This window comes from Neofelis nebulosa, chromosome 17 (assembly GCF_028018385.1).
Source record: "Neofelis nebulosa isolate mNeoNeb1 chromosome 17, mNeoNeb1.pri, whole genome shotgun sequence".
NCBI classification, from domain to species: domain Eukaryota; kingdom Metazoa; phylum Chordata; class Mammalia; order Carnivora; family Felidae; genus Neofelis; species Neofelis nebulosa.
This window is the reverse complement of record NC_080798.1, coordinates 9,576,545-9,604,224: the sequence shown is the minus strand read 5'-3', so window position 1 is coordinate 9,604,224 and position 27,680 is coordinate 9,576,545. Positions and strand designations below refer to the sequence as shown.

Below are 27,680 nucleotides of genomic sequence, written 5' to 3'. Positions count from 1 at the left end.
ACATTCTGTTCTGGGGGATTTTTTTTGGTGTGTGGTTCTCTTGAGATTTTTAAGTGATCGCTACACCCAACATGGGGCTCGAACCTACAACCCTGCATGCTCCATTAAACTGAGCCAACCAGGTGCCCCAACTGGCACATTTTGGACAGTTACTGAAGCCAAGGCCAAACTCCGATGTGCCCCAACGTTGCTCCCCAACTCCCCGCCCAAGGCATTTAGAGCTTCCACATAAGAACAAAAAGTGGGAAACCACACCTTCTTTTCCAGCTCAAGACCCAGGTCCCAGATAAGTCTTTGCAGCAAAAAGCTCCTGAAAACCTCTGTGATCAAGCAAAGGAGAAAAAATGGGGTCTCCTGTATTAGCATTTATTTATTTACTTACTTACTTACTTTTTTGCTGTCAAAATTTGAAGGCAACTTCCACTTGTTCTAAGTTTATTTATTTTGAGGGCAGAGAGGGGCAGAGAGAGGGAGAGAGAGAATCCCAAGCAGGAGCCTCACCGTCAATGCAGAGCCCATCGCGGGGCTCGGACCCACGAACCATGAGATCATGACCTGAGCCGAAATCTGAGAGTTGGGCACTCAACCAACTGAGCCCCCAGTGCCCCGAGTTGTTAAATATTTACCGACGGGTAGACCTCACCAGGTTATAGGGCAGGATGTTGGGAGGGGAAGGCTGGATTATCTGAACAAATGAGAAACTATGCCAATTTTAATCTTCAGTCTGGATTTAGATTAAATTTAGACAGGGCATTCAGCAGGACTCGACGGCCAGAAAGAGTGACCTGTGGTGTTCTAACCCTCTCCTTCCCAAACCACCTCCCCAACCCCAGCAGGAAGGGAGACAGTCTGCTCGATCTCTGGGGCCATGCGGCAGGCATTAGGACTGTCCACAAATTTCTTCTTTCTCTCTCCTTCCAGACACATGGACAGATTGCATTTCCCACCCTTCTTTGAAGTTCCACATCATCAGGGGCGCCTGGGTGGCTCCGTCGGTTAAGCGTCTGACTTCGGCTCAGGTCATGATCTCACAGCTCGTGGGTTTGAGCCCCACATCGGGCTCTGTGCTGACAGCTCAGGGCCCGGAGCCTGCTTCCGATTCGGTGTCTCCCTCTCTCTCTAACCCTCACCCACTCGTGCTCTCTCTCTCTCTCTCCCTCTCTGTCTCTAACCCTGTCTCTCAAAACTTAACACACATTAAGAAAAAAAAATTTTTGAAGTCACACATCATGATATGACCTGCTTGGGTCAATAAATGCAAGTCCAGTGACACGGATCATATCCAGACAGAAGCTGTAAGAACTTTGTCAGCCTCACCACGTTCTGTTTCCCAGGGCCAAAGAATTAGCAACGCTCCAGGCAGATGCTGTGCCACCGGCCTGGGTCACAAAGGTGACGCAGAGGAGAGCCCTTAGGGGACCCACAAAAGACCAGGAACACCAGCAAGTAATAAGCCTTTGCAGTATCAGGCCACTGAGATCCGGGGGGGGGGGGGGGGGGGGGGTGTTCGTTACTGCAGCATAACCCAGCCCATCCTGACTGATACATCCCAGTTCTCAGTAGAGCCTGAAATGTGGAGGTCTCAAAAATAAATAAATAGACAGAGAGATTAAATAAATAAATAAATAAATAAGAATGAATGAATTGCAGGGAGTAGGGACAAAGGTCATACATTTCCCCCTGGGCCAGAGGTAAAGGGAACTGCCATGTGTCCAGCCTGGTCGCCCACATATACACCTGTAACTGGGCTGGGGTAACAGGCTCTGACCTTTATTTTCTAGGGTCGCAGCTCATGCTGACATCTTTCCTCCAAGTCTTCCCCTGCTGCCCAGTCCTGGGGGGGGGGGGGGCGGGGCAGTCCTGGGGGCTCTGGGGGGAGGGCGAGGAACGAGGAGCTGCAGAGACGGGGTCATGAGGCACAAGGAGAGCCCGGCAGGTAGAGACAGGAGAGGGAATTAGAAGCGGGGAAGCAGACACAGGACGGGGGAGGCGGGGGGACCAGCAGTGATGGGGGCAGAGATGTGAACAGGAGACAGAAACACACACTGAATGGGAAGCCAAGACGACAGGAAATGGGGAGACAGGAAGGGAAATGGGGGGGGTGCGGGGTTTGGAAAGAGAGAAAGGGACCAGGAGACATCGCTGAGGAGACGACAACCAGGGGATGGGCACAGGGACGACGGGAAGGGCAGGGGCAGACAGATGCGGAGCAAAGACTCACAGAGGGCCTGGAACCAGGAGGGTCGCGGGGAAATCTCAAGGCAGAGAAGGGCCTGCAGGGAGCCAAGGGCAAGGGGGGGCGGGCCGCTAGTCTTTGCTGGTGCTGGTCCCGAGGCCTGCGCTTGACTCTGACTCGGTGCCCCTGCTCTCCGCACCCACGGGGCTGTCCTGGCCTCCGCTGGACCTCAAGTATCCGGTGGAGCCCAGGTAGCTACTTGAGCTGGGCGTTCTGAAGGTCACGCGGCCCCCAGTCGAGCCCCGGCTGGACACGGGCGCCCCCACGGCGCTGGCGGAACCGAAGGTCACGCGGCCCGTGCTGGAGCCGGGGTCTCCCAAGGCGACGCGGCCGACGTTGGTGCTCGTGGTGCGGTCTCCACTGGATGCCAGGACGCCACTAGTCCTCTGGCTCAGGATGGACCCGGGGACCCCGCTGGGGCTCTTGGCGGTCGTCAGGGGTGAGCCCGAGCTGACCTTCTGGATGCTGGGGAGGCTGGGGACGCTCAGGTTGCTGTCGACCTTCCTCAAGGCCTCGGCTAATTCCTTCTCTTGCTGCTCCTGCGCCTCGAGCTGTGTGGGGGGAGGGGAGGGGGCGAATGAGGGCCCCACCAGGGGGCTGAGGACCTGCCCCGGGAGGGAGGACCTGCCTCCCGTCCTCACCATCTGCGTCACTTGGCTGCGCAGCTCTTCCTTGCTCATCGGATAGTCGTCTTTGGCCTCAAAGCCTGGGAGGTCATCCCTAAAGTGGGGGGTGGGGGGCGGGAGGCAGGGAGGACACTCAGCCCCACAGGAGGCCAAGGGCTCCCCGTTGCGCTACCCAGACACCTTGCTCCGGCCAGCCCGAGCGCCCTTGGCCCTTTCTGGTCTCCCTGGGGCCAGCTCCGTCCTTAGCAGCCCCCTACTCCCTCTCGAGGCGGTCACTCCCACCTTCTACTCCGCCCCAGAGCCGCACCCGCCCTCCGGGATCCTGGAGCCCCCCCAAAACCCTCCAGCCCACTGTCGCCTCTGCCCCCACGGAATCTCCTCCTCCTGCCCCTCCTTCCCGCCCGGAGGCCTCACGGATTGTCAGGGAGCTGCGGCGGGGCCAGCTTCTTTGGAAGATCCTCAGGGCTCTGGCCCAGAACCAGGAGGGCAGCGTTAGCCAAGCTGGAGGGGGTGGGGGTCTGGAGGGTGGATAAGCCAGTGGTCGGCTCACCCCCAAGGCCCTGGCCTCCAAGCTTCTGGCTCCCTGTCACCCCCACCCCGGCCCACCCGCCCACACAGTACCCCCCACACCTCCACCCGGACATCTACGAAGGCCTGCACCGTCAAGAGATCAACCAGCCGCTTCTCGATGAGGCCCAGGAAAAGGCCGATGTCCCGGTCTCTCATGTGGGTCTTGACCCCCAGGAGGTCCTGGATGATGGTGTTGTCACACTGGGCCCTGGTGAAGAGCTGCTGGATGCCTGAGGTCGGAGGGGACAGGCCGTCACGGATGCGACGCCCTGCCTCTCCCTGCCCTCCGGTCTCCGCTGCTCCTGAGCGACGGAGATGCCAAGCCAGGCTCCGGGATGGAAAGCCACTTGCCCGAGCTCAGAGGGCACGAGAGCGACACTGTGGGCCTGGCCACCCGGCTCCCGAGGAACCACAGGGGTTCAAAAAGTGAGGGGGGTCAAGGGGAAAGCGGACAAAGTCACCACCTGCTGAAAGACTTCTTCACGCAGCTCAGGAGCACCCAACTCCCATCCTGCCCAGTGACCCCCCCCCCACCTCAGGAGCTCCCCCAGAGAGGTACTCACACGGGTGCTCCCCTGGGGGGGTGCTCCCCTGGGAGATCCACCACTGAGGCTGTTTCCTGTGTTTTTTAAATATTGCCCCCCCCCCCGCCCCGACTGCGTTAACCACTGCCCCTGGCGGGCCCGCTGGCCACTGTCGCGACCCGTGCTCATCTGTCATGGTTGGCCCCCACGTGGCCCGCTTGCATGTAGTTATTGTTCGGCTGTGACTGGTTATTGTTAGTGACATCAGGCGGCACCCGTGACCTTGACGCAAATCTCGCATGGCACACCTCACCTCACTGCGTCTCTACCCCCTTGTCCCTGTGGTCCCGGGGGTCCTCCCGCGGTGCTCACTCTGAATTTCAGGGGCATCTCCAAACCCACTCTTTCTCCCACATTCCCTGTCTCATAGAGGGGTCTTACCCCCACCAGGCCAGACCCCGTGTGCTTCACCCCCCCCCCCATTACCCATCCGTCTGCTACTTCTGGGCTCCCTTCCCTCCTCTCTCCCTCCTCTCCTAACCTCCCCATCCATGGCCTCTCCTGCTCACAGCCCTACCATGGCTCCCCAGTACCCCAGCCTGGCATCTCTTCAGGATCCACCACCCTGCACCTCCCACCCACACCCTCACATCCCCTCTCCGCACAATGAGCCGACATTCCTGGGAGCACCTCCAGGCCTCAGCCCCACGTGCTGGGAGCACCTACCCCTCCCAACTCTGCAGTTAAACACTCACCCCTCAAACTCAGCCTCCAGCATTTCTGCTCCCAGGAAGCCATGGGTCACCGCCCACCCCCACCCCCCCCCTTCACAGAGCAGGTGTCAGCCGGCTGTAGGCCCCTGCACCACTTTTTTTTAACAAGGGACCCCGCCTTTTGGTCATCAGCCGGGCCTCGCACATTACCGTCCCCGCATTCCAAGCGGGGTCGAGGCTCCCACCCCGTCTGAGGGTCCGTCCTTCACCCTAGCCCCTCTGAAGGCTGCGGAACACCCAGCGCCCAGGCTGGTCTCCTCTCCACCCCTGCCCCCCCTCCACCCCACCCCTGCCTCCTCACCTAGCACAGGGCAGCAGTCATGGTCACCACAGAGCAAAGGAGGATCTGCCGGTAACCGATCTCCTACTGTGACCACAGGTGGCCCCCCTGCTTGCTCAGAGGCCCCAGGGCCACCTTCTGTCCCTTCCCGACGGTCACCCCATCCAATTCTCGTGACAACCCAGGAATCCACGCGCGGCCGCCCATTCCAGTTGCCAGAGGGGCTCAGGCCCGGGAAACCGCACCCAAATGACGGCCCTGGCTTCAAACCCCGGGGCAGCCTGACTCTTGGGCCCCGCACCCCGGAAGGATGGCAGGATGGATGAGTGGATGGGGGGCACCGGGTGGGCAGACGGGCCCATCTCCAGGCGGCCAGCCCGGGGCCGGCCACGCATCGCGTCCTCCCAGGTGAAGGAGCTGGGGCCGGCGCTCACCGGCCTTGAGCTTCTCCAGCTGCCCCCGAAGGTCCTGGAAGCGGGCCTCCACCTGGTCGGCCTCCGCGCGCACCTCGTCGGTTCGCTGCTGCAGGGCCCTTCGCCGCTGGTCTCGTTGCTCGCGAAGTTTATCCTCGCTCTGGCGGGTGCTCGCCAAGGTCTCCTGCAACTGAGGGGCGGGAGCGCGCGGCCGGAGGTAGCGGGGGCGAGGGGGGGGGCGGCGTCGCGCGCGCGCGGAGGAGGCGGAGGGGAGGGGAGAAGGGAGTCGGGCAGGGGGGCCTCCCTCACCTCCTTGATCTCCTCCCGCAGGCGCTCCAGTTCCGAGTTCTGCTCGTTGATGAAGGTGAACTCCGCGAAGTTGCGCCCCTCCCCTGGCGAGAGGCGGGAGAGGCGGATCCAGGGGGCCGGAGGCGGAGGGACCCGCGGGACAGGGAAAGGGACGGGGAGGACGACCACGCAGAGACAAACACGCAGAGGCCAAGGGAGGCAGAGACGGAGGGGCACAGAGGCAGGCAGAGCAAGTCGGAGTGAGAGAGACGGCGGCCAAGTCCAGAGAGAGACCCAGAGATACCGAGAAACGCAGAGCAAGAGAGAAGTGAGGCAGTGAAAGCAGCAGGGGTGCGGGGAGAGAGGGAGAGAGAGAGCGAGCGAGTCCAGGCCCCGGGGGACTACAGCAACAAGCACCGGAGGGAGACTCCCAGAGGTCGAGGGCAGATCTGGAGAGTGGCCGGCAGGCCCTCGAAGGGGGGGGCGGCGGGGACGGGGACACAGACGCCCAGAAACAAACACCAAACGGAAATAAAGACACCCCGAGGGGACTGAGCGTTCCGGGGGCCCCAGGGGGACCAGCGCAGAAGGAAGAGACAGGAGAGGGAGAGAGACGGGGGCGCACGGAGCCGGGCGAGTGGCGCGTCCCTGACGCCTCGCGTCCGCATCGCAGGTGCAGAAGCCCCCGGGGCCCAAGCGGAGGCCCCCCGATGCGGGTGACCGAGCCCATCCCGCGCCTGGACGCACCCCCCCCCCCCCCGCCCGCCCGCCGCCGCCGCGGCCCCGTACTCACTCTCCAGGTACCTCTCCACCAGCACGTCCGGGTCGCTCTCCCCAGTCAGCTGGGACAGTTTGTTCATGGCGTCTTCGCAGTGGAGCACCAGCTTCTCCTGGGACGTCTTCCGGAGGCCTTCGGCCACCTCCCGGGCTGCGGGAGTTGGGGCAGTGGGGTCGGCGGAGGGGCCGGGAGCCCCTGAGCCCCGTCCGCCTCCTCCCTCCCCCCCGGCCGGCGGCCCGGGTCTCACCCCGCTTCTCGCGCTTCTCCACGACGGCGGGGTCCAGCTGCCGCTCGTCGTTCTTGAGCTTGAGGAAGTGGTGGAACTGGTCCAGGTGCGCTATGTGCCGCTGCAGGGTCTGCAGCTCCGTGTCGTTCTGGGCCACCTCCTTATCCGCCCTCTCCCGCAGCAGGCCCAACTTGGTCTTTGCCTCCTCCCTGGGGGGGTGGGGGGGGCGAGCCCAGGGGTCAGGGAGGACGCCGCAGCCTGGGGTCCCAGGGATGGGGCAGAATCAGGTGGCAGTCCCCCCCCCACCCCCCAGGTCACAAAAAGGCAGAACACTTTCTAGGATCCCGCAAGGGAGTCAGGTGACGGGGGTGGAACCAGGGCGGGGACGGGGCCACATAAGGGACTGATGGCCTCGCCCACGAGAGGGGGCCGTGCTGCAGAGCACACACGGGGTCCTGGAGGGGGGGTGGGCTGTGCATTATTGTGTGAGCCGTGGGACAGGAGGCCACAGTTAGAGATTCTGCTCCCGCCCCGGGAGGGTTAGGCCCCAGGCGTTAAGGCAATCGGCCGAGTCCGGGGGTCGTGTGATTGGAAATAGCGGCCCGGACCATTCGGGGCCTCATGTTGGACACATAGATGACATCAGCCGCGTGTCAGGATATCGGGGACGCTCTGGAAGCCTCGGTCACTGAGCTTTTCAGCTTTTACACATAGTGCAGCGGAAATTCCTAGTGCCCCACACGTCACAGGGTCAAAGATCACCCGGTCATTATGTTGGGAGAACAGCAGGCCCATCTCCGCAGGTCCCTGCGCTCCGGCCATTCTCCTTCCCACCTTCCCACCTGTGGCAACTTTGGTTGCCTCCAGCCCCAGCCCCAGCTTCTATTTCTTTTTTTTTTTTTTTTAGTTTATTTATCTATTTTGAGAGAGCGAGCTCCTGCGCACAAGTGAGGGAGGGGCAGAGAGAGAGAATCCTAAGCAGGCTCCCTGCCGACAGAGCCGGATGCGGGGCTCGAACTCATGAACCGTGAGATCGCGACCTGAGCCGACGTCAGGAGTCTGATGCTAAACCGACCGAGCCACGAGCCACGCAGGCGCCCTCACCAGCTTCCTGTTCTTTTCAAATTCCTTCAAGGCCTTCTCAAGTCAGCCCTCCTCGGTGGGAGGCCTCACCCCACCCTGCCACCAGCCCCCAGTGACACCTCCATCTCCAGGTGCTGGTGGCAGCCCTTCTCGGGGATTGGGACTCGTGGCGCTTGCTGTGCCTTGGGTTCCATGCCAACTGAGGGGCGGGGAAGAGGGATCCCGACTTCCCGACCTTTCTACAACAGCATCCCCGTGAGGTAGCCGCCATTATGACGGGTCCTGTCACCGCGGAGGAAGCAGGCTCAGAGAGCAGATGTGACCGGCCCTGGGTCATCCAGCAAGGAAGCGGTGGACCCACTGGCAGGTCTGACGGGAAGCGTCAATACGATGAGACCACCCTGTCCTGGTACCCAGCTAGCCTGCCCTCGGCCATCTGCCGGAGGAGTGTCATCGGAGGCCCCAAGCAAGGAAGAAATCTCAGCAACCATTAAGGTCGATCTGGGCTATAACTGATGTCCTGAGGAATCATGTGCCACGAGTAAGCAGACGTCATGAGGGACAAACAATATTCCTACCTGAAGAGAAGGCAGGAAACTGGGCGCCTGGGTGACTCAGTCGGTCAAGCGTCCGACTCTTGGTTTCGGTTCAGGGCTTGATCTCACGGTTTACAAGATCGAGCCCCACTTTGGGCTCTGTGCTGACAACTCAAAGCCTGGAACCTGCTTTGCTCTCTCTCTGCTCCTCCCCTGCTCATGCTCTGTCTCTCACTCTCTCTCTCCAAATATATAAATAACATTTAAAAAAATTTTTTTAACGTTTATTTATTTTTTTTTTAATTTTTTTTTCAACGTTTTTTATTTATTTTTGGGACAGAGAGAGACAGAGCATGAACGGGGGAGGGGCAGAGAGAGAGGGAGACACAGAATCGGAAACAGGCTCCAGGCTCCGAGCCATCAGCCCAGAGCCCGACGCGGGGCTCGAACTCACGGACCGCGAGATCGTGACCTGGCTGAAGTCGGACGCTTAACCGACTGCGCCACCCAGGCGCCCCATTTATTTTTGAGGGAGAGAGAGCATGAGCAGGGGAGAGGTAGAGAGAGAGAGGGAGACACAGAATCCGAAGCAGGCTCCAGGCTCCGAGCTGTCGGCACAGAGCCTGAGGCGGGGCTCGAACCCACAAATGGGAAGATCATGACCTGAGCCGAAATCGGACTCTTAACTGACGGAGCTACCCGGGCACCCCTGTATAAATAAAACAAAACAGAATAGAGTGTAAAAAATAAAATAAAATAAAATAAAATAAAGAAGGTAGGAAACCATTCGGAGCAAGAGAAGGGGTCCAAGCTCAGAAGGAAGCAGGGCTGGGGCAGGAGCCAGCACAGGAGCCCCCAGACAGAGGCCAATATGTACAAAGGCGGGGACTTCGGGACTCCACACAACGTGACTCATTCTGAAGGGGGCCTGAGAGGATCTCCTACCTTTCAGCATAACAATCTAATGATCTAATTACTCTCATGCTGCGACGCTTCCCAGGTGGCTGTCCCCGGGGCCACCGCGCCAGGGCAAGCAGCGTCTGGGCTCACTCTCCCCACAGCCCGTGTGCTACAATGCCGTTCACAGACTGGGGCCAAAGAGGTTCCTCCATACCCCCGAGTGGGACCTCGCCCCGAGGGACTGGGAAATCACTGGAAGGAGAGAAAGGGGGCACCTTATTAAAAAAAAAAAAAAAGGTTGCGACAGTCTATTTCTGGAGTTGCGACCCGCCTGCCACAGCCTACCACAAACCGCGTGCTGCATGAGCGCGGCCCCCAGGCGGGAGCCAAAGCGGGGTCCTACCTGACGGTGTAGGCGGCCGCAGAAGAGACCATTAGGGCGCTGACCGTGCGTCGCAGGGCGCTGATTTCCTGCCAGAGGACAAGACAGAACCGATGTCTTTCTTACGGCCTCCTCACTGTAGGGCCTTCTTTTAGGCCCGGCGCGCCCCCGCAACACCCCATCCCGCAATAAGAAGCGGGACTCGTGCGCCTCCCAGATGCGTGGACCTTCCTCGTTGGTGGCCGCGGGGCGGGCCTGCTGGCTCAGAGGGCTTCTCGCCGTGAAACCCTCACCCCAGAACGTTCCTAAGAACACCCACCCAAGTTGGGTTCAGAAATGTGCGTGAATTTCCTGTGACCACACCCATCCATTTTCTAGTTGCAAAGAAATGTCTTGGCGGTTATTATGGGTACAAAAAGTCCTTTCAGGAGAGAGAAGGGAGGAAATATATATTATATAATATATATATTATATATAATATATATAATATATATAATATATATATTATATAATATATATAATATATATAATATAATTTATATTATATAATTATAATTTATATTATATATAATATATAATATATATTATAATATATAATATATATAATATATAATATATAATATATATTATAATATATAATATATATAATATATTATATATAATATATATAATATATAATATAATATAATTTATAATATAAAATATATATAATATATTATATATATAATATATATTATATATATTATATGTTTTCTACATTATATAATATATATATTAATTATATATTAATATATATATTTACCCACGGATATAATGCGTATTATTTGAATGCAATTAGAAATGATGTTTCTCTGGGGTATCTTTTGGAAGACTTTTGGTTTGGGAACCTCTGTTAATGGTTTCTATGTTCATAAAGAATATCGAATCAACAGTGACGGGAGGAAGGGGGAGAAGTAAAACAGAATACAAAACAGAAGCAAACTTTAAACAGGTTTTGGGGGAGCGCCTGGGGGGCCGAGTCTGTTAAGCGTCGGACTTGGGCTCAGCTCATGAACTCACGGTTCGTGGGTTCCAGACCCGTGTCGGGCTCCGTGCCGACAGCTCGGAGCCCGAACGCGGAAGGAGCAGAGAGAGAGAGCATCTTAAGCAGGCTCAGCACAGAGCCCGATGTGGGGTTCAGTCCCACAAACCGGGACATCATGACCTGAGCCAAAATCAAGAGTCAGATGCTCAGTCTATTGAGCCCCCAGGCGTCCCGAACCCAGCACTTTAAACAAAGAACATAAGCACACAGAACCCCCACCAAAACCAGGAATTAATTCAAGTGCCTTCTGAATACAATAATTCTGGATAGAGAGACAGATCCCTGGACCCTCAGAGGGCAAAACGAAGGAGTCGGGCTCTGTGCTGACAGCTCAGAGCCTGGAGCCTGCTTCAGATTCTGTTGTCTCCTTCTCTCTCTGCCCCTCCCCCCCTTGCACTCTCTCTCTCAAAAATAAACATCGGGGTGCCTGGGTGGCTCAGTCAGTTAAGCATCCGACTTGGGCTCAGGTCATGATCTCACAGTTCATGGGTTTGAGCCCCACGTCGGGCTCTGTGCTCCCTCTCTCTCAAAAATAAACATTAAAGGGGCGCCTGGGTGGCGCAGTCGGTTAAGCGTCCGACTTCAGCCAGGTCACGATCTCGCGGTCCGTGAGTTCGAGCCCCGCGTCAGGCTCTGGGCTGATGGCTCGGAGCCTGGAGCCTGTTTCCGATTCTGTGTCTCCCTCTCTCTCTGCCCCTCCCCCGTTCATGCTCTGTCTCTCTCTGTCCCAAAAAAAAAAAAAAAAAAAAAAAAAACGTTGAAAAAAAAAAATTAAAAAAAAAAAATAATAAACATTAAAAAAATTTTTTTAATAAATAAATACACATTTTCAAAAAATTTAAAAGGGGCACCTGGGTGGCTCAGTCGGTTAAGTATCTGCCTTCAGCTCAGGTCATAATCTCACGGTCTGTGAGTTCAAGCCCCGCACTGGGCTCTGTGCTTTCCTTGCAGAGCCTGCTTCGGGTCCTCCGTCCCCCTCTCTCTGCCCCTCCCCCTCTTCAGTGCGCTCTCTCCCTCTCTCTCTTAGAAAAAAATTGTTTTAATTAAAGAACAACAGGGGCGCCTGGGTGGCGCAGTCGGTTAAGCGTCCGACTTCAGCCAGGTCACGATCTCGCGGTCCGTGAGTTCGAGCCCCGCGTCGGGCTCTGGGCTGATGGCTCGGAGCCTGGAGCCTGTTTCCGATTCTGTGTCTCCCTCTCTCTCTGCCCCTCCCCCGTTCATGCTCTGTCTCTGTCTGTCCCAAAAATAAATAAAAAACATTAAAAAAAAAAAAAAAAAAAAAAAAAGAACAACAATAGAGTATATGCGTGTGTTCCCTAGTTCTCTCCAGAAAAAGGGCCTCAAAGCAATATTGCCCTGGGGTCACTGAGGCCCCTCTGGCAGTGGCTGTCTCATCATTTCTCAACACCTCCTCCTTTCCAGAAGGAACCAGGACTCCCGGGAGTAGCGTAGCGGCTAACTCCAGGGTTGGGGCGGAACAACTGCAAATTACCTGGACTATCTTCTTGTGCCAGAAGGAAATGTTAAAACAAACAACAAAAACAAAAACGATGGGGCCCATCAAAAGGACACAGAGGCCAGCTTAAGGTCTCCCACTAGCCAAACCCGCGACAATTTGAACATCCTAATGAACGATGTTGTAAGAATACTCAAAAGCTTCCTGATAACCCACAAAATATACAGCGGAGAATGCGAGGCCCTTCCTTGAGTAAAATGCTAACTAATAAATGCAGGAGAGATGACGGAGGTCGAGAAAAGGGTCACCATTCGGCAGCCGTTGTGACAGTAATAATCATGCCGGCAAGAATCATTCATGGATGCCAAAACAACCGAGTGAAAAATGTGCCGGGGACCAAGATATTTCCTTAGTCTCCAAGAATCTCTACTTACTCATCACAAAGGGAAACGTCCGTGGGAGAAATCTGGTTAACCAAGGGATCAACGTCGACATCGCTGGTTAAGGGACCGACATGCCTCCTACCCAATGCATACCAAGGACACAGCATCACTTCTCTGGTGTTCCGCCAAAAATGCGCAAGGTGCATCTCATCGTGAAGAAAGATCGGACAAACCCACACGGAGGAGACTTGGCTCCAAAATGTCAAACTCATGAAGACAAAGAAGGGCCCAGGGATGGTTCTAGATGAACAGAGCCAGGACAACCAAATGCGACGTGGGGCCCTGGCTTGGAGCCTAGAGCCGGAAAATCAAATCGGCTGCAAAGAGCATCACTGGGACCATCAGAGAACTTTAAATAGGGACTGTTTAGGATTGTAATAACTTTGAAGTCCCTGACTTGGAAAACTGCCCTGTGTTTTGGTAAGAAAATGGTCTCATTCTCGGGAAATTCACATGGAAGTTCTTAGGGGCATAATGTCTGCCCTGCGCTCTCCCAAGTCCAGCAATTGTGATTATTTTCAGTAAAAAAAAAATAATAATAATTAGAACATGTGTGTGTGTGTGTGTGTGAATATGGCAAATTATCAATCTTGGGGAAGGCTAGAGTTCTTTGCACTATTTTTTCAGGGAAGGGAAGGTGGAGGAGAAAGAGAAGGTTCCTCGAGGGCCATCGAAGATTACAGAAATACCCATAGAACGGAAATGGTCTTGCTCGCTCATTGACTGCCCCGGCTGATAATATTCAAAATGACATCCCTGGCTTCTGCAATTCGAAATGAGGCTGCTTTCTTTGTGAGAGGCGTCCTGGAACAGTTTCGAGGTCCCCATTCCCTCTGGACTGAAGTCAACCTATGGCTCCAGTGGATTCCGTACTTGAGGCCGGAGTGCTGGAGTCGAATCCTCTCCCTACCCCAGCTGGGCCAAGGGCTCCTTGGCCCTTCGAGGCCACTGACCTTCTGCAGCTTATGGTCTATGTTCAGATAGCGGTTCCTCTCAATGCGCAGGAGATCCAGCTCTTCCCGCAGGGCCGCATTCCGCACCAGCTGGATGTCAAAGCGACAGGTGACCTGGGGGGTGGGGTGGGTACAAAAGTCTGTCTGAGGCCCCGGCCTGCCTCCCTCTTCCACACTCGGCCAAGGCTGGGCGCTTGTCACGTGCGGGGGCCCATTCCCCATTTGGGGACCCTGAGAGCATTGCCCAGCTCCCCTAAGGACCCAGGCATCAGTCTCCTTTCCCTGGGGACACTCCATCCCTCAGGATGCCCCCTGATCCTTCTCAGGGAGCCCAGCATTTCAGGCCTGCCCCCCTCTGGGCATCTGGTCCACCATTTCTGGAACTTTACCCCATGCTCAATTTCCACCCCCCCGCCCCCAACCCCCAGAGCTCAGGTCTGGAGAGAGCCAAGAGGCTGGCCCTCACCCTGTCCAACTGGTCTTCCAGGATCTTGATCCTTCGCCGGATCTTGACCTTCTGATCCAGGACGAGTCCCGGGGCCTTGATATCCTTACTGTGGTTAAAGATCCGGGTCTCCCACTCCTGGATCTGGAGGAGAGAGGGTGGCAGTAACTGTCTGATGGCTGAATGTGGGAGTGACTGAGGCACCAAGAGAGGTGAGTGGCCGTGTGGCCGCCCTCTGCCATCCTTCTGGCCCCAGCCATCTGTTCTATCCTTCTTCTGCTGGCGGGCCCCCCTTTCCGTGTGGTTCCAAACACAACGAGCCGCCCTACCAGCCACATGACCCAGGTTCCTACAGTCCATGTGACCGTCCTAGGGATGGACACGTGAGCCAAGCGGAACCGGCCCGAATCCCTTCCTGGTATTTTGGGGGGGGGGGGGGGACATGCATGCGGTAGACGGACGGGGCTCTAGAACTTCCGCTGTCCAAGTCCCCAGCACAGGGAGGGTCCTGGGAGGATGAGGCGAGTAGACAAAGTGGAGACAAGAGACTGAGACAATGACGAGAATGAGCCCTGATGCCGTGAGATTCCCCTGGGTGTAGCTGTGTGTGAAACCTTTGCCAGCCTGTCCTCATTTTCCATATTCATCTTTACTCATTTGGGGCACGCCGTCTCCCCAATAAAATGGGAAGCTCCCTGAGGGCAGAATGCTGTCTTTTTGGGCGTGTGCCTAACACAGTAGGTTCTCACTAAAACATGCAGATCAAACGAATAAATGGAATTGCTTTAAGGCTGCGTTTCCTAATTTGTGTACCCTTATGGGTTAGATGGTGTCCCGCCCCCCCCCCCAAATTCCTATGTTTAAGTGCTAATCCCCGGGACCTCAGAACGTGACCCGATTTGGAGACAGGCTCTTTACAGAGATAATCAAGTCAAGATGAGGTCATGAGGGTGGGCCCCGATCCAGTATGACTGGTGTCGTTATGCAAAGGGGAAATTTGGACCTAGAAAGTGCAAGAGGGAAAACGCCACCCTCCAACACTTCCATCTTGGGCCCCAACCTACAAAACATGGGACAACAAATTCCTGTCATTTAAACCACCCAAAGTTTGTGGTTCTTTGTTACCGCGTCCCCTAGAAAACGAACTCATGCACCCAGGCACCCCCGAGCACTGCAACAAGTTCAAAGGGGCAAGCAACCATGGGGATATTTTCAGGGGTTTTTTAGTTAAAAAAAAATTTTTTTTTACGTTTTTATTCATTTTTAAGAGACAGAGTACGAGCAGGGAAGGGACAGAGAGAGAGGGAGGCACAGACTCCGAAGCAGGCTCCAGGCTCCAAGCTGTCAGCCCAGAGCCCGACGTGGGGCTCGAACCCACGAACTGTGAGATCATGACCGGAGCCAAAGTCAGACGCCCAACCAACTGAGCCACCCAGGCGCCCTGATATTTTCAGTTTTGAGGGAGGCACGCTGACATTGGTCGGACACCGCATGAACTACAAGCTCAAGGTAGTTCACAGGTTCAACATAAGACGGTGCTGTGTTCCTTTTGATGAGTCATGTCTTTGTGAAACTGAGTTTCAAACATCCACGGGGGCGGGGGTGGGGGGCAGTTCCTGGGTGGCTCAGCTGGTTAAGCGGCCAACTCTTCATTTCGATTCAGGTGGTGGTCTTGTGGTTCAGGAGATCAAGCCCCACGTCCGGGGGGCTACCAAAAGCACAGAGCCTGCTTGGGATTCTCTCTCTCCCTCTCTCTCTCTGTCCCTGCCCCTCTTGTGCACAAAAATAAATGAATAAACATTTTTAAATAAATCAAATATCCAGAAATGTTACCAGTGGGGAAAACTAGCCAAAGTGTACAACGAACCTCGATTTCTTATTTCTTCCAATTGCCGTGCATCTATAATTATCCCAGTCAAATTTTCAATGAAAGAAAGAAAAAAGGAAGGAAGGAAGGAAGGAAGGAAGGAAGGAAGGAAGGAAGGAAGGAAAGAAAGAAAGAGGAAAGGAAAGGAAAGGAAAGGAAAGGAAAGGAAAGGAAAGGAAAAGAAAAGAAAAGAAAAGAAAAGAAAAGAAAAGAAAAGAAAAGAAAAGAAAAGAAAAGAAAAGAAAGCCAAGTACTGCACAGAAGTCAGCACATAGCAAGAGTGGTGAGTCCAATCTGACTCCAAGACCCAAAGGCACAAACATCCCACAGGTAAGTAATTGTGGTTTTTAAGAATGAAACACAGGGGACACCTGGGTGGCTCAGTCGGTTAAGCATCCGACTTCAGCTCAGGTCAGGATCTCACAGTTTGCAGGTTCGAGCCCTGAGTCAGGCTCTCTCTACTGTCAGCTCAGAGCCTGGAGCCTGCTTCGGATTCTGTGTCTCCCTCTCTCTGTGCCCCTCCCCCCACTCATGCTCTGTCTCTCAAAAAGTGCATAAACATTTAAAAAAAAGAATGAAATACAACTTTGTTTTCTACTTGTGTATTCTCAAATGGTCTCTAGGTTGTTAGGATGAAAACACTGGTTTGTTTAAAAATGTTTTGAATGTTTATTTTTGAGAGAGAGAGACCGTGAGTGGGAGTGGGGCAGAGAGAGAGGGAGACACAGAATCCAAAGCAGGCTCCAGGCTCCGAGCTGTCAGCACAGAGCCCAACTCATGGCTCGAACTCAGGAGCCCGGAGATCATGACCTGAGCCAAAGCCAGATGCTTAGCCTACTGAGCCACCCAGATGCCCCTAGTAAGGGACAGTCTTTTTTTCATTATTATTGAATGTTTTTATTTGTGTGTGTGTGTGTGTGTGTGTGTGTGTGTGTGTGTGTGTGTGTATGTGTGTGTGTGGGTGTGAAAGAGAAAGAGAGAGAGAATGAAGGGGAGGGGCAGAGAGAGAGAGAGACAGAGACAGAGACAGATGATCCAAAGCGGGCTCTGAGCTGTCAGCACAGAGCCCGATGCGGGGATCGAACACCACGACCTGTGAGATCATGACCTGAGCCGAAGTCAGACACTCAACGGACTGAGCCACCCAGGCGCCCCAAGGGGACAGTCTTAGATGGCACAACCTAATGAAGGGAGTGACATCCCCTCAGGCTGTATTTTCTTGGCCAGGAGCAAGTCACAGGTTCTGCCCCCAACTGAAGGGGAGGGCGTTGCACAAGCGTGTGACTCACTGGGGGTCACCTTAGGATGTGTTCACCACAGCCAAGTCGAGAGTACAGGTTTCCCCATCATCTGAAAGTAGAGTGCTCCTATGAGACCCTTTATAAGCCAACACGGCAGAAAGGGAAGAAGGAATTACCAGTAATTTGTACGGGAAAAAGCGTATAGCACTCTGAGACCCCAAAAATAACCTCTTAGGCCTTTCTGATCCCTTAGGACACACCTTGCTAACAGATGCACAAAATAAACCAAGATAAAACATAGATGCCGACAGACCGAGTTCACACCTCTGGCATGCTGCGTGTGGTCCCCAGGAAGGAGCTTGGGGGGGCACAAATGCTGAATGCTATTTTTTCTTTTTTGCCTTTTTTTTTTTTTTCTGGTAAAAGGTCAAGTCCTCCTCAGTCGTCTTTCGCTTAGTGAAAACAGGTACTAACACAGGTCTTCTGAAAAAGCAAAGCGGTATAACGCGCAATTTTCAAACAGCAGGGGATACCTGTATTTGTTAGGAACATCAGCCAAGGCTATAAATCAGGGCGTTTTGCCTCCCTACCTGCTGGTTTCACGGTACACCGCTGACTGTTGGAGGTTAGAGGTTCTAAAAATATTACTCAGAAATTAAGGGTTCTGGGCACAAGGAAAGTTTAGGACCCACTCGCTTCAGAAATTCCTCCCAAGATTAGAAAACACGCTCCTCAAATTTTGCTTTTCACATTTGGGTCTCTAATAACACTAGAATTTATGTGTGTTTTATTTTAGAGAGAGAGCATGAGTGGGGGAGATGAGCAGAAGGAGAGAGGGAGAGGGAGAGGGAGAGGGAGAGGGAGAGGGAGAGGGAGAGAGAGAGAGAAAGTCTCAAGCAGGTTCCATGCTCAGCACGGAGTCTGATGCAAGGCTTGATCCCACAACCCTGGGATCATGACCTGAGCGGAAATCAAGAGTCAGATGCTCAACCGACTGAGCCACCCAAGTGCCCCAGAACTTACGTTTTTATACGGTGTGAGGTAGGAAACTTTTCTGACAGCTTTATCGAAGTATAAATAACATAAAAACTACACTATTTAAAGTATACAATTTGATAAGACTGGCATAATCAAGATTAGTGAACATATCTCCCCCAAAAGTTTCCTTGTGTCCCTTTGTCATTCTTCTGTGCACTTGCTTCCTACGGTCCCCTCCCCCTGGCAGTCACCCATGTGTTTTCTGTCACTAAGGAGTTTTGTAAAGGAAATCATTGGGGTGCCTGGCTGGCCCAGTCGGTAGACTCTTGATCGCTGTAAGTTCGAGCCCCATGTTGGGTGTAGAAATTACTTAAAAATCAATCAGTCAGTCAATCAATGGACTCGCATAGTATATACTCTTTGTGAGGGGGAGGGGTCTGGCTTCTTTCACTCAGAGCAGTTATTCTGAAATTCATCCACCTTTTTGGGTATATCAATAGCCCATTCCTTTTTATTGGTGAGTAGCTTTCCATTGTATGGATGTACCACAATTTCCTTATCCATTCACCTTCTGGTGGACATTTGGATGGTTTCCATCTTGAATTTTACAGATAAAGCTGTTACGAAGACTCGCGTACAAGTCTTTGTACCAACGAACATATGCCTCGTTTTCTCTTGGGTAAATGCCTAGGAGGCAGAATGTCTGATTCGTATGGTTAGGGTACATTTAGTTTTTTAGGAACTGCCAGAGTGGTTTCCAAAGTGGTGGTGCCATTTACATTCCGCCCAGCAGGCTGTGAGAGTTCCAGTTCCTCCACACCCTCATCAACACTTGGTATAGTCTTTTTAATTCTAGCCATTCTAAAATGGCGTGTAGCAGTTTCTCGTGACTTTAATTTGCATTCCTTTAATGACTAACACCACTGAGCCTCTTCCACGTGCTTCTTGTCATCTTATATGTTTTCTGGTGAAGTGTCTGTTCGAGTCTTTCGCCAGTTTTTCCTGATTGGATCCGCTGTTTTCTTATTGAGAGTTCTTGATAAAGTGTAGATACAAGTTCTTTATCAGCTGCACATGTGACAAATATTCTCTCCCCTTGTAGGGCTTAGCTTGTCTTAACAATAACTTTTGAAGGGAAGTTTTCAAATTTTATGGAGCCCGGTTTGTCAATATGTCCTTTTATGGATCATGCTTTTGGTGATGTAGCTAAGAAATCTTTGCCTAAGCTTAAAAAAAAAAAAAAAGGAGAAAGAAAGAAAGAAAGAAAGAAAGAAAGAAAGAAAGAAAGAAAGAAAGAAAGAAATCTTTGCCTAAGCCAAGCTCACAAAGCTCTTCTCCTGTTTCCTTGTAAAAGTTTTATAGTTTCAAAAAAATTTTTAATGTTTATTTTTGAGAGAGAGAGACACACACACCCACAGAGTGTGAGCAGGGGAGGGGCAGAGAGAAGGAGACACAGAATCCGAAGCAGGCTCCAGGCTCTGAGCTGTCAGCACAGAGCCTGATGCAGGGCTTGAACCCACGAACCATGAGATCATGACCTGAGCTGAAGTCGGATGCTTAACTGACTAAGCCACCCAGGTGCCCCTAAAAGTTCTATAATTTTAGATTTTACATTTAGGTCTACGATGGCTAACATCTTTTTTTGTTTGTTTTCTTTAAAAAAATGTCACTATGGGGCCGCTTGGGTGGGTTAGTTGGTTAAGCATCCAACTCTTGGTTTTGGCTCAGGTCATGATTTCACGGTTCATGAATTCAAGCCCTACATCAGGCTCTGAGCGGACAGTGTGGAGCCTGCTTGGGATTCTCTCTCTCTCCCTATCTCTCTCTGTCTCTGTCTCAAAAATAAATAAACTTTTAAAAAGTCACTGTGCACAGAAAAGGGCATAGATGATGTACGTACAACTCATTATACGTATTTTTAACTGAACATCCTTGAACCACCTGCCAGGTCGAGAACCAGAATGCTGACAACAATGCAGATCCTCCCCCCCTCATCACTCCCCCCTTCCTCTCAGACGTGCCCTCCCTCTGTCAGTTCCTATTACTGCTGGAACAAAGTACCACACACGGACTGGCTTAAAACACCACGACCTTTTTTCTTACAGTTCTGAAGGTCAGAAGTCCGAAATCAATTTCACTGGTTTCAGAAAATCAAGGTGTCAGCCAGGCTGAATTCCTTCTGGAAGCTCCGGGGGGAGAATTCCGGTTTAATCTAGGGTAATCTCCCCCACTCAAAATCCTCAATCACATCCGCGGTCTCTTCTGCCATGTAAAGTAAGATACTCACAGGTTCCCAGGATTAGGAGGTGGACATCTTACAGGGATCACTCTTCTGTTTACCATACTTCCTTAAGTGAAATTCATGTTTTTACTTTATGGTTTTATCACCCATGTACGTACCCCTAAAACAAAAGTTGCATTTGGCCTGATTTTGAATTTTATGTGAATGAAATCATGCTACCTGTATGGGTTTTTTTTTTTTTCCCTCTGTTTTAAGTGTATTTATTTTGAAAGAGAGAGTGCGAGTGGGGGAGGGGAAGCGAGAGAGGGAGGGAGAGAATCCCAAGCAGGCTCTGAACTGACAGTGCGGGGCTCAATCCCATGAACCGGGAGATCATGACCTGAGCTGAAACTAAGAGTTGGTCGCTTAGCCAACGGAACCACCCAGGCGCCCCACTCTCTGTATGTTTTTTGTCTTGCTTCCTGCAAATGTGTGTTAGACTCACCCTTGTGGCTGTAATTGTGATTCACTCATTTTTCGTTGCTGTATACTATTTCATTATGTGACTGTTCCACAATTTATTTATTCACTCACATACTGATGGACCTTTGGGTTATTTCCAGTTTGGAGCTGGCCAATACGTGATCATGCTTCTTTCAACATCTCTTTACATGAATCCTGGTTCCAGGGCACATGCTCAGAAGTGCACTTGCTGGGTGGGAAGAAGAGTTAACAATAGGTCTAAACCTGTTTTCCCTTAGAAGGTGAGTTTGGCTTACCTTCTTCTGACACTGTTTTCATGGAAACATACCGGGTTAAGGTAACTATGGAATGCCAGCTCTGTCCCCAGGCAACGGTGTTTATTATAAAAACGACCTGACTGGTGAACTACATTGGACTAAAAGGACTTCGAGTGGGCTCATAGATCCCAAGAGCCTACATGACCAGGACTGAGCAGACATCTGGCTTCTCTGTGGGGTTTTTCTTATCACTGAGTGGGGGGTTTAGACTTAGGCTTTGTCTTCATGAGCTGTTACAGAGATGACTCCTCCTGGGTGTGATGCCTCCCTCTGCCAAGGTGGGCATCACCCACCCGCTTGCGTGGGATCACCCAGCTGGAGGTGCTGAGAAGCAGCCCCTGGATGCTCAAGGCAGATGTGTTTGATGCCGTCGTGAGAAGAAGCAGAGAGACTGCTTCCGGTGATCATGCCGAGTGGGTGTGACCCTGAAACCCAGGGTAGGTCTATCTTTAAAGGTAATAGATAATGGGGGGAAAGACTTTTCAGAATACGTGTGACAATGTATGTCCCCACCCACGGTGCATTAGGAGTTCCCACTTGCTCCTTTACTCCCCAACACTTGGTATTTTCGGACACTGAGTTTGGAAAATTTGGTGAGTGATTAATGGAACCTCATTGCGATTTCCATTTGCCTTTCTCTGATTACTAATGAGTGGTGAGTCATTCCTACATTTATTGGGATATCTGAATCTCTTGTTTTGTGATATGTCAGCCCAAATCCTTTGGCTATTTTTTTTTATTGGGCTGACTCTTCAATGATTTGTAGTTGTTCTTTATATGTTCTTGATAATAGTCCTTTGTCAGCTACATGCGTTGCAAATAACTTTCCATTCCACGACCTTCTTTGCACACTCTATGTTTCTTTCAACAAAAGTTATTAGCTTTAAAGTCACCGGAAGTAACAGTCTTTTTCTTTAGAAGTAGAGATTTCTATAACTAATTTAAGAAATCCTTCCCTACCTTCACACGGTTAGGTCTGATCCGTCTGGAATTAGTTATGGGGGTTGGAGGAGAGATAAGGGTCTCTCTTTCATCTTACAGTATGAACATCCAGTTTTCACAGCACCGTTATTAAAGCCCTCTTTTCCCGTGTCCCGAAGTTGTGCATCAGATGTCCACACGTGCATTGGTCTCTTACAGGGCTCTCTCCTCTGTCCCATTGATCCATTTGATTAGCCCTGCATCAATTACAAGAATTTTATACTAGATCTTGAGAAGTGAGAAAGCACATCCTTTCTCATTGTTCTTCTTTTAAGTCAGTCTATGTCATCTCGTCCATTGACTGCCATAGAAACCTTAGAATCTGCTTGTCAATTTCGTCCATTGAAAAAAGACTTTCCGTGCTTTGGTTGGGATTACATTGAAACTATAAATTATTTTGGAGACCTGGCATTTTAGGGCACTAACTCTTCCAATCCATGGATAGATCTCTATATTTATTAAGCTGTTCTTTAATATCCCTCAATAAAATTTTACAATTTACTCCATAGAGGTCTGGCACACTTTTGTTAGATTTCTTCTCAGGTACTTCTGTGGCTTATTATAAGTGCGTGTTTTCTTCTTTTATTTTATCATAGTTGCTGCTAATACAGGGAAATATCATTAACTTGGAACATTAATTCTGTATCCAGCCACATTGTTAGAATACCTTGTTAATTACAAAAAAAAAAGGTCAGTGTTAGAGTCTTCTGGATCTTCTCTGTACACAAAAACATCATCTACAAACAATGACAATTTCATTTTTTCCTCTCCAATGTTGTTGTTTTTTTTTTTCTTGGCCCCACTGCACCAGATAGAACCTCCAGTACAATATTAAATGGAAGTGGTGCTAGGTGACATCCTTATATTGTTACTGATCTCAAAGATAATTTTTTTTTCATGTTTTGCTATCAAATATGATATTTTCTATAAATGTTTTATAGTTGTCCTTTGCCAACTCAGGAAATTTCCTTTCATTCCTTGTCACCTTCTAAGAGTTTCTAGCATGGATGGATGCTGAATTTTATCAGCTTTTTTTTTTTTAATGTTTATTTACTTTTGAGGGGGGGCGGGGCACAGAAAGAGAGAGACACGGAATCTGAAGCAGGCTGAGCCGTCAGCCCAGAGCCCGACGTGGGGCTCGAACTCACGAATTGCAAGATCATGACCTGAGCTGAAGTCAGATGCTTCGCAAACTGAGCCATCCAGGTGTCCCTACTTTTTTTTATTTCTACACAGACCGCTGAGCGCTATAAACTAGTGCAAGTCCAAGGGCTGTCTGTCATCAGTCTCCGATGTGACAGGCTCAGAAAATGAGAGACAGAATGGAAGCAAGCATCAGTATTTCTTTTAAACAATCCATGTTGTTGTGGCTCCTTATTTTATGGCTACTTTTATATTCTCAAATTTCCCTATGTTCTATAATATAAGTGGATTTTTTATTCATCCTGTTCTGGACTCTAAGGTGTCCTTGAATCTGTGGATTCGTTCTTTCAGGGACTCTGGAAAATTCTCAGATATCATCTTACCACACATTATCTCTGTCCTATTCTCTTTTCTGTTCTCCTGAAACTCTTTTTCTTTTTAAAGATTTTATTTTTTGGTGGGGGGGGAGGGGGCGCCTGGGTGGCTCAGTCAGTTAACCGTCCAGTCTCGGCTCAGGTCACGATCTCACGATTCGTGAGTTCAAGCCCCGCGTCGGGCTCTGTTGTGACAGCTCAGAGCCTGGAGCCCGCTTCGGATTCTGTGTCTCCCTCTCTCGCTGCCCCTCCCCTGCTCACACTCTGTCTCTTCAGAAGAAAAGCTGCCCGCTGATACCCTGAATTTAGCCCAGGGAGACCCATTTTGGCCTTCTGTCCTCCAGCACTGTAAGAAAACTAATTTGCATTATTTTAACCCACCAAGTCTGTAGTAATCCGTTACAGCACAAATAGGAAAGTAATACAGACCACCAAGATAAGCAACCTTCAAACTCCTGTTTGTGATCCAATCGTGTGCAGGAAATCATTTGGTCTAGGGAAGCAACTTTTTCTTTTTAATGAAGAATAGAACAGAAAATAGCAGAATGAATCCCACCTGGAGGGAAAAAAAAAAAAACAACTATTCCCTGGTGAAAACTTTTGTCTCCCAAATACGTGTGTGTTTACATCCACAGGCGTGTGAACTGCCTCAGGAGTGATGGTCATAGAAACCTGGAAGAACCCTGCCCTAGAAAAGTCACGCTGTGTCCCAGGTCAAGGTCTTGGGGCAGGTGGGATTAGAGACCCAGGTAGACACGGCTGGGTTACCAACGTCCCCTTTTTGCAGATGCAAAACCTAGGGCCCAGAGAGGTCGAAGAGCTGCCCACGGTCACACAGCTCTGACGCGGCAGGGCCAGGACCCCAGTGCAGGTTTTGCTGACATCAGGAGGTGAGACTTTCTTTCCCCTTTAACCGCACCAGCTCCGTTTTGGGGTGTGTGGGGCTGCGCTAAGCACAAAACACCTGCATTCCTATTGAAGTCTGAATATAACTCAGCCACGGGCATGATTTCAAATGGGCCCATTTTCAGACCAGGAAGCCAAGGCTCAGAGCAGTTCCGATCCACAGAGGCTGGTGTCCGAACCCACCTGCTTGTCCAGGGCTCTGGTCTGTTCCTGTAGCTCCTTGACCTCGGCCTGCACCCGGACCCGACACTTCAGCAGATGACCAGTGTTCTCCAGCCTCTCGCTGTCCCGCAGCCGCTTGACCTGGCTCTGGGCCACGCGGATCTGCACCTGAAGTTTATCCCGCACCCCCTCCAGGCGCTGGATCTCCTCACTGCCCAGGCCGGGAGGTGGAGAGCAAGCCAGCAAGGGGCAGAGTCTCAGAATCACTAACGGCCAGACACCGGGCCTGCCCCTTCCCCTCTGGGACCCAGGAGGCGGGCCCCCAACCCCTTTAAGAGCCCCCTCGCTCCCCAAGCTCCGGGTCCAGGCACGGGGCTCACAGTTGCTTGTTGATGCGCTGGTGGACTTCCTTGCTGTAAGCCCGCCTCTCTCCCTCCATCACTTTGCACTGCCGTCGCAGTCGGCTCAGCTCCCAATCCGCTGAGGGCAGGACCAGCCAACTGGGCTCAGTAGAGATCCCGGCCCCAGCCCCTTCCTCTCCAGGACCTGGGAACTCCGGCTCCCACAGACTGCAGCCGAAAGGCCCACCCAGTCCCCAACACCCCTCTAGCCCTGCACCCCAGTTCCTGTATCCCTCACGCCTACCTCACCCCCTTGGTACTCCCGGACCCCAAGCTGACCTCGGGGGGGATTTTTCCCCCAAACCCACGTCTACTCCCGGTTTGGGCACACATCCGCCTCCCTCCCCACTAGAGGGCGCTCCCGGAAGGCCTCACGGTCCTCAGGCGCCGGCCACAGAGGATCTGGAACTTGCGGCCAAGATCTGGGCACCGCAGTCTTGTTCCCCCTCGCCCCTTCAGCCCCCGTAGCCCAGCAGTCCTCGGTCCTGTCCTCTGGCCTCCTCACTCGCAGCCCATCCTCCAAGCTCAGGCCTCGTCTTGTCCTGCCGGGACCATCACCCCAGCCTCCTCCCCAGCCTCCGGGCCTCCCTTCACAATTCCGGAAGGTCTTTCTACACCCAGAATGGAGTTCCAGGGCCTGAGAACAAAGCCGCAGGTCCTGGGCCCGGGGTTCAAGGCCCCATATGACCTGAGCCTAACCACCTCTCCAGTCTGGGCCACCAGCTAGCTCCCCACCTCCCAAGGCCCAGTGGTTCTCAACCAGTGATTCTGCGCGCAAGGACAGTTGGCAATGTCTGGAGACACTGCTGATTGTCAGGATGTGGGGACGGGGTGGGACAGGCTGCTCCTGGCATGTAACAGATAGAGGTCAGGGATGTCCTACAATGCCCAGGACAGCCGCCATGACTAAAGAATGATCTGACTCCAAGCGTCAACTGTGTGGAGGCTTAGAAACCCTGTTCTAGGCACATGTTCCCTCTGCTGAAACGCTCATCCCTTCCTTCTCCCATCGGTAACTCCTGGAAGGAGTTCCAAGCCCCACACAAACTTCTCCTCCTGCAGGAAGCCCTCCAGGCTTGGCCTATCCATCTGCCCTGCTCCACCTCCATTCCCACGCATGTGTGTTTCCCGCTAGAGGACTCTCCTGGAAGGCCTCCCCGCTTCTCCCCACCCCCCACCCCGTGTCCCGCAGCACAGTACCTAGAGCTTGGGACAACTGAGGAATGAGTGGGAAAACAAGCCAAGAGCGTCTGAATTACCCATTCCTTCCAGGAAGGCCTCGGTTCCATCCTCGGAGCGGGTGCTCCCTGCAGAGAGTCCCAAAGACATCTTGGCCAAAGGTGGGGGGGGGGGGGGCTCCTGTAGGGGTGACACAGGAACCCCTTCAGACAGAGAGCAGGAGGGCGCCGGAAGGAGGGTGGGGACGGACCGCGAGGCAATTGGAAGGTGACCCCGGAACCAACCCTGGCCTCTGAGTCTCAATGCCTCCAATGAGTTGTAGGGGAGCACCTCTCAGGCCTCTCCCCACATCCCTCCCGACCTCCCACCTCTCATATTCTCTGTCTTGTGTTTCCACTCTGACTCTGGCAGGGGGGCAGGTCCCCTGGGCTCTCGGTATCTCTGAGGCGTGGCTGTTTGGGGGAAGGAGACACGGAGGAGAAGGAAACCCCGGCCGGCTGTGGGGAGCGAGCCCTGTCCCTACCTGCTGGAGTGCCTGACCTGTCCTGGGTTCTCCAAGCTCACTGTTGTGGCCTGGTTACTGGGGAGATAAAGGGCCAATGAGGCCTGAGGACCGCGGCGGGGGTGGGACGGAGGCCTCTAGGAGTGGCCTTGCGAGGGGAGGCTGGGGAGGAGGGGCCTGGGATGGGAGCTGGGGAGGAGGGGCTGTGGGCGAGGAGGCTGGAGAGGAGGGGCCTGGAAAGGGAGCTGGGGAGGAGGGGCCATAGGCGGGGAGGTTGGGGAGGTAGGGCCGTGGGAGGGGAGGCTGAGGAGGAAGGGCCTGGGTAGGGAGCTGGGGAGGAGGGAGCGCCGAGGAAGAGGGGTCGTGGGAGGGGAGGTTGGAGAGGAGGGGCCGAGGCGGCCGGGAGACCTCAGGAGACCTCAGGAGACCTAGCAGGCTGTGAACAGAAGGGCTGAGAGGCGGGGAGCCCTGCGAGGGGCGGAGCTGTGAGCCCTGCGCGGGGCGGGGCAGAGGGCCGTTGAGAAGAGAAACTGGGCGTGCCTTGAGGGGCGGGGCTACAGGGCTTGAGAAGGCAGGGAGACCTGTAAGGGGCGGGGCTGGCAGGGCCAGCGAGGGTTGGAACCTGTGGGAGGAGCACGGCTACCTGCGGAGGGAGGGGCTGCGGGGAGTGGCGAGGGGTGGGGCTATGGGGGGGAGGGGCTGCCGATGGGAGGGGCACCGGTACCTGCCGAGGCCGTAGTTTCACGGACTTGCGAGGGGCGTGGCTAGAAGTACTCGTTAAGGGACCCGGTGGGAAGGCGCCTACCGAGAGCGAGGGACTGTGAGCGGCGGGCTGTGCTTTCGGAAGGGAGAGGCAGAAGCTGAAAGACCCTATGGAGCCAGGACTGGGAGGGAAACGTCTGGAAGGCTTTGGAGCTAGGCCCAGGTCT

General features: G+C 52.9%; 1 protein-coding gene across 1 annotated transcript; it reads right to left on the bottom strand.

The window, feature by feature from the left end:
- Window positions 1–1,618: 1,618 nt before the first annotated feature.
- ODAD1 (outer dynein arm docking complex subunit 1) lies at window positions 1,619–26,421 on the bottom strand. Its single transcript, XM_058707914.1, has 14 exons — window positions 26,330–26,421; window positions 25,050–25,149; window positions 24,691–24,880; window positions 14,018–14,140; window positions 13,552–13,665; window positions 9,637–9,704; window positions 6,736–6,923; window positions 6,504–6,638; window positions 5,732–5,814; window positions 5,444–5,612; window positions 3,493–3,662; window positions 3,277–3,380; window positions 2,878–2,956; window positions 1,619–2,787 (listed from the first exon to the last, which is right to left on the bottom strand). Exons 1-14 carry the CDS (start codon window positions 26,397–26,399, stop codon window positions 2,308–2,310), a joined length of 2,073 nt encoding a protein of 690 aa, XP_058563897.1. The 5' UTR covers window positions 26,400–26,421; the 3' UTR covers window positions 1,619–2,307.
- Window positions 26,422–27,680: the final 1,259 nt, after the last annotated feature.

What these genes read in the sequence shown, in the direction of transcription:
- ODAD1 (XM_058707914.1), bottom strand. Translation starts at nt 26,399, where the DNA reads ATGTCTTTGGGACTCTCTGCAGGGAGCACCCGCTCCGAGGATGGAACC. An exon ending in TGGAAGACCAGTTGGACAGG is followed by an intron (nt 13,666 to 14,017) that starts GTGAGGGCCAGC and finishes CCCACCCCCCAG; the next exon opens with GTCACCTGTCGCTTTGACAT. An exon ending in TAGACCATAAGCTGCAGAAG is followed by an intron (nt 9,705 to 13,551) that starts GTCAGTGGCCTC and finishes GTCCTCTGGCAG; the next exon opens with GAAATCAGCGCCCTGCGACG.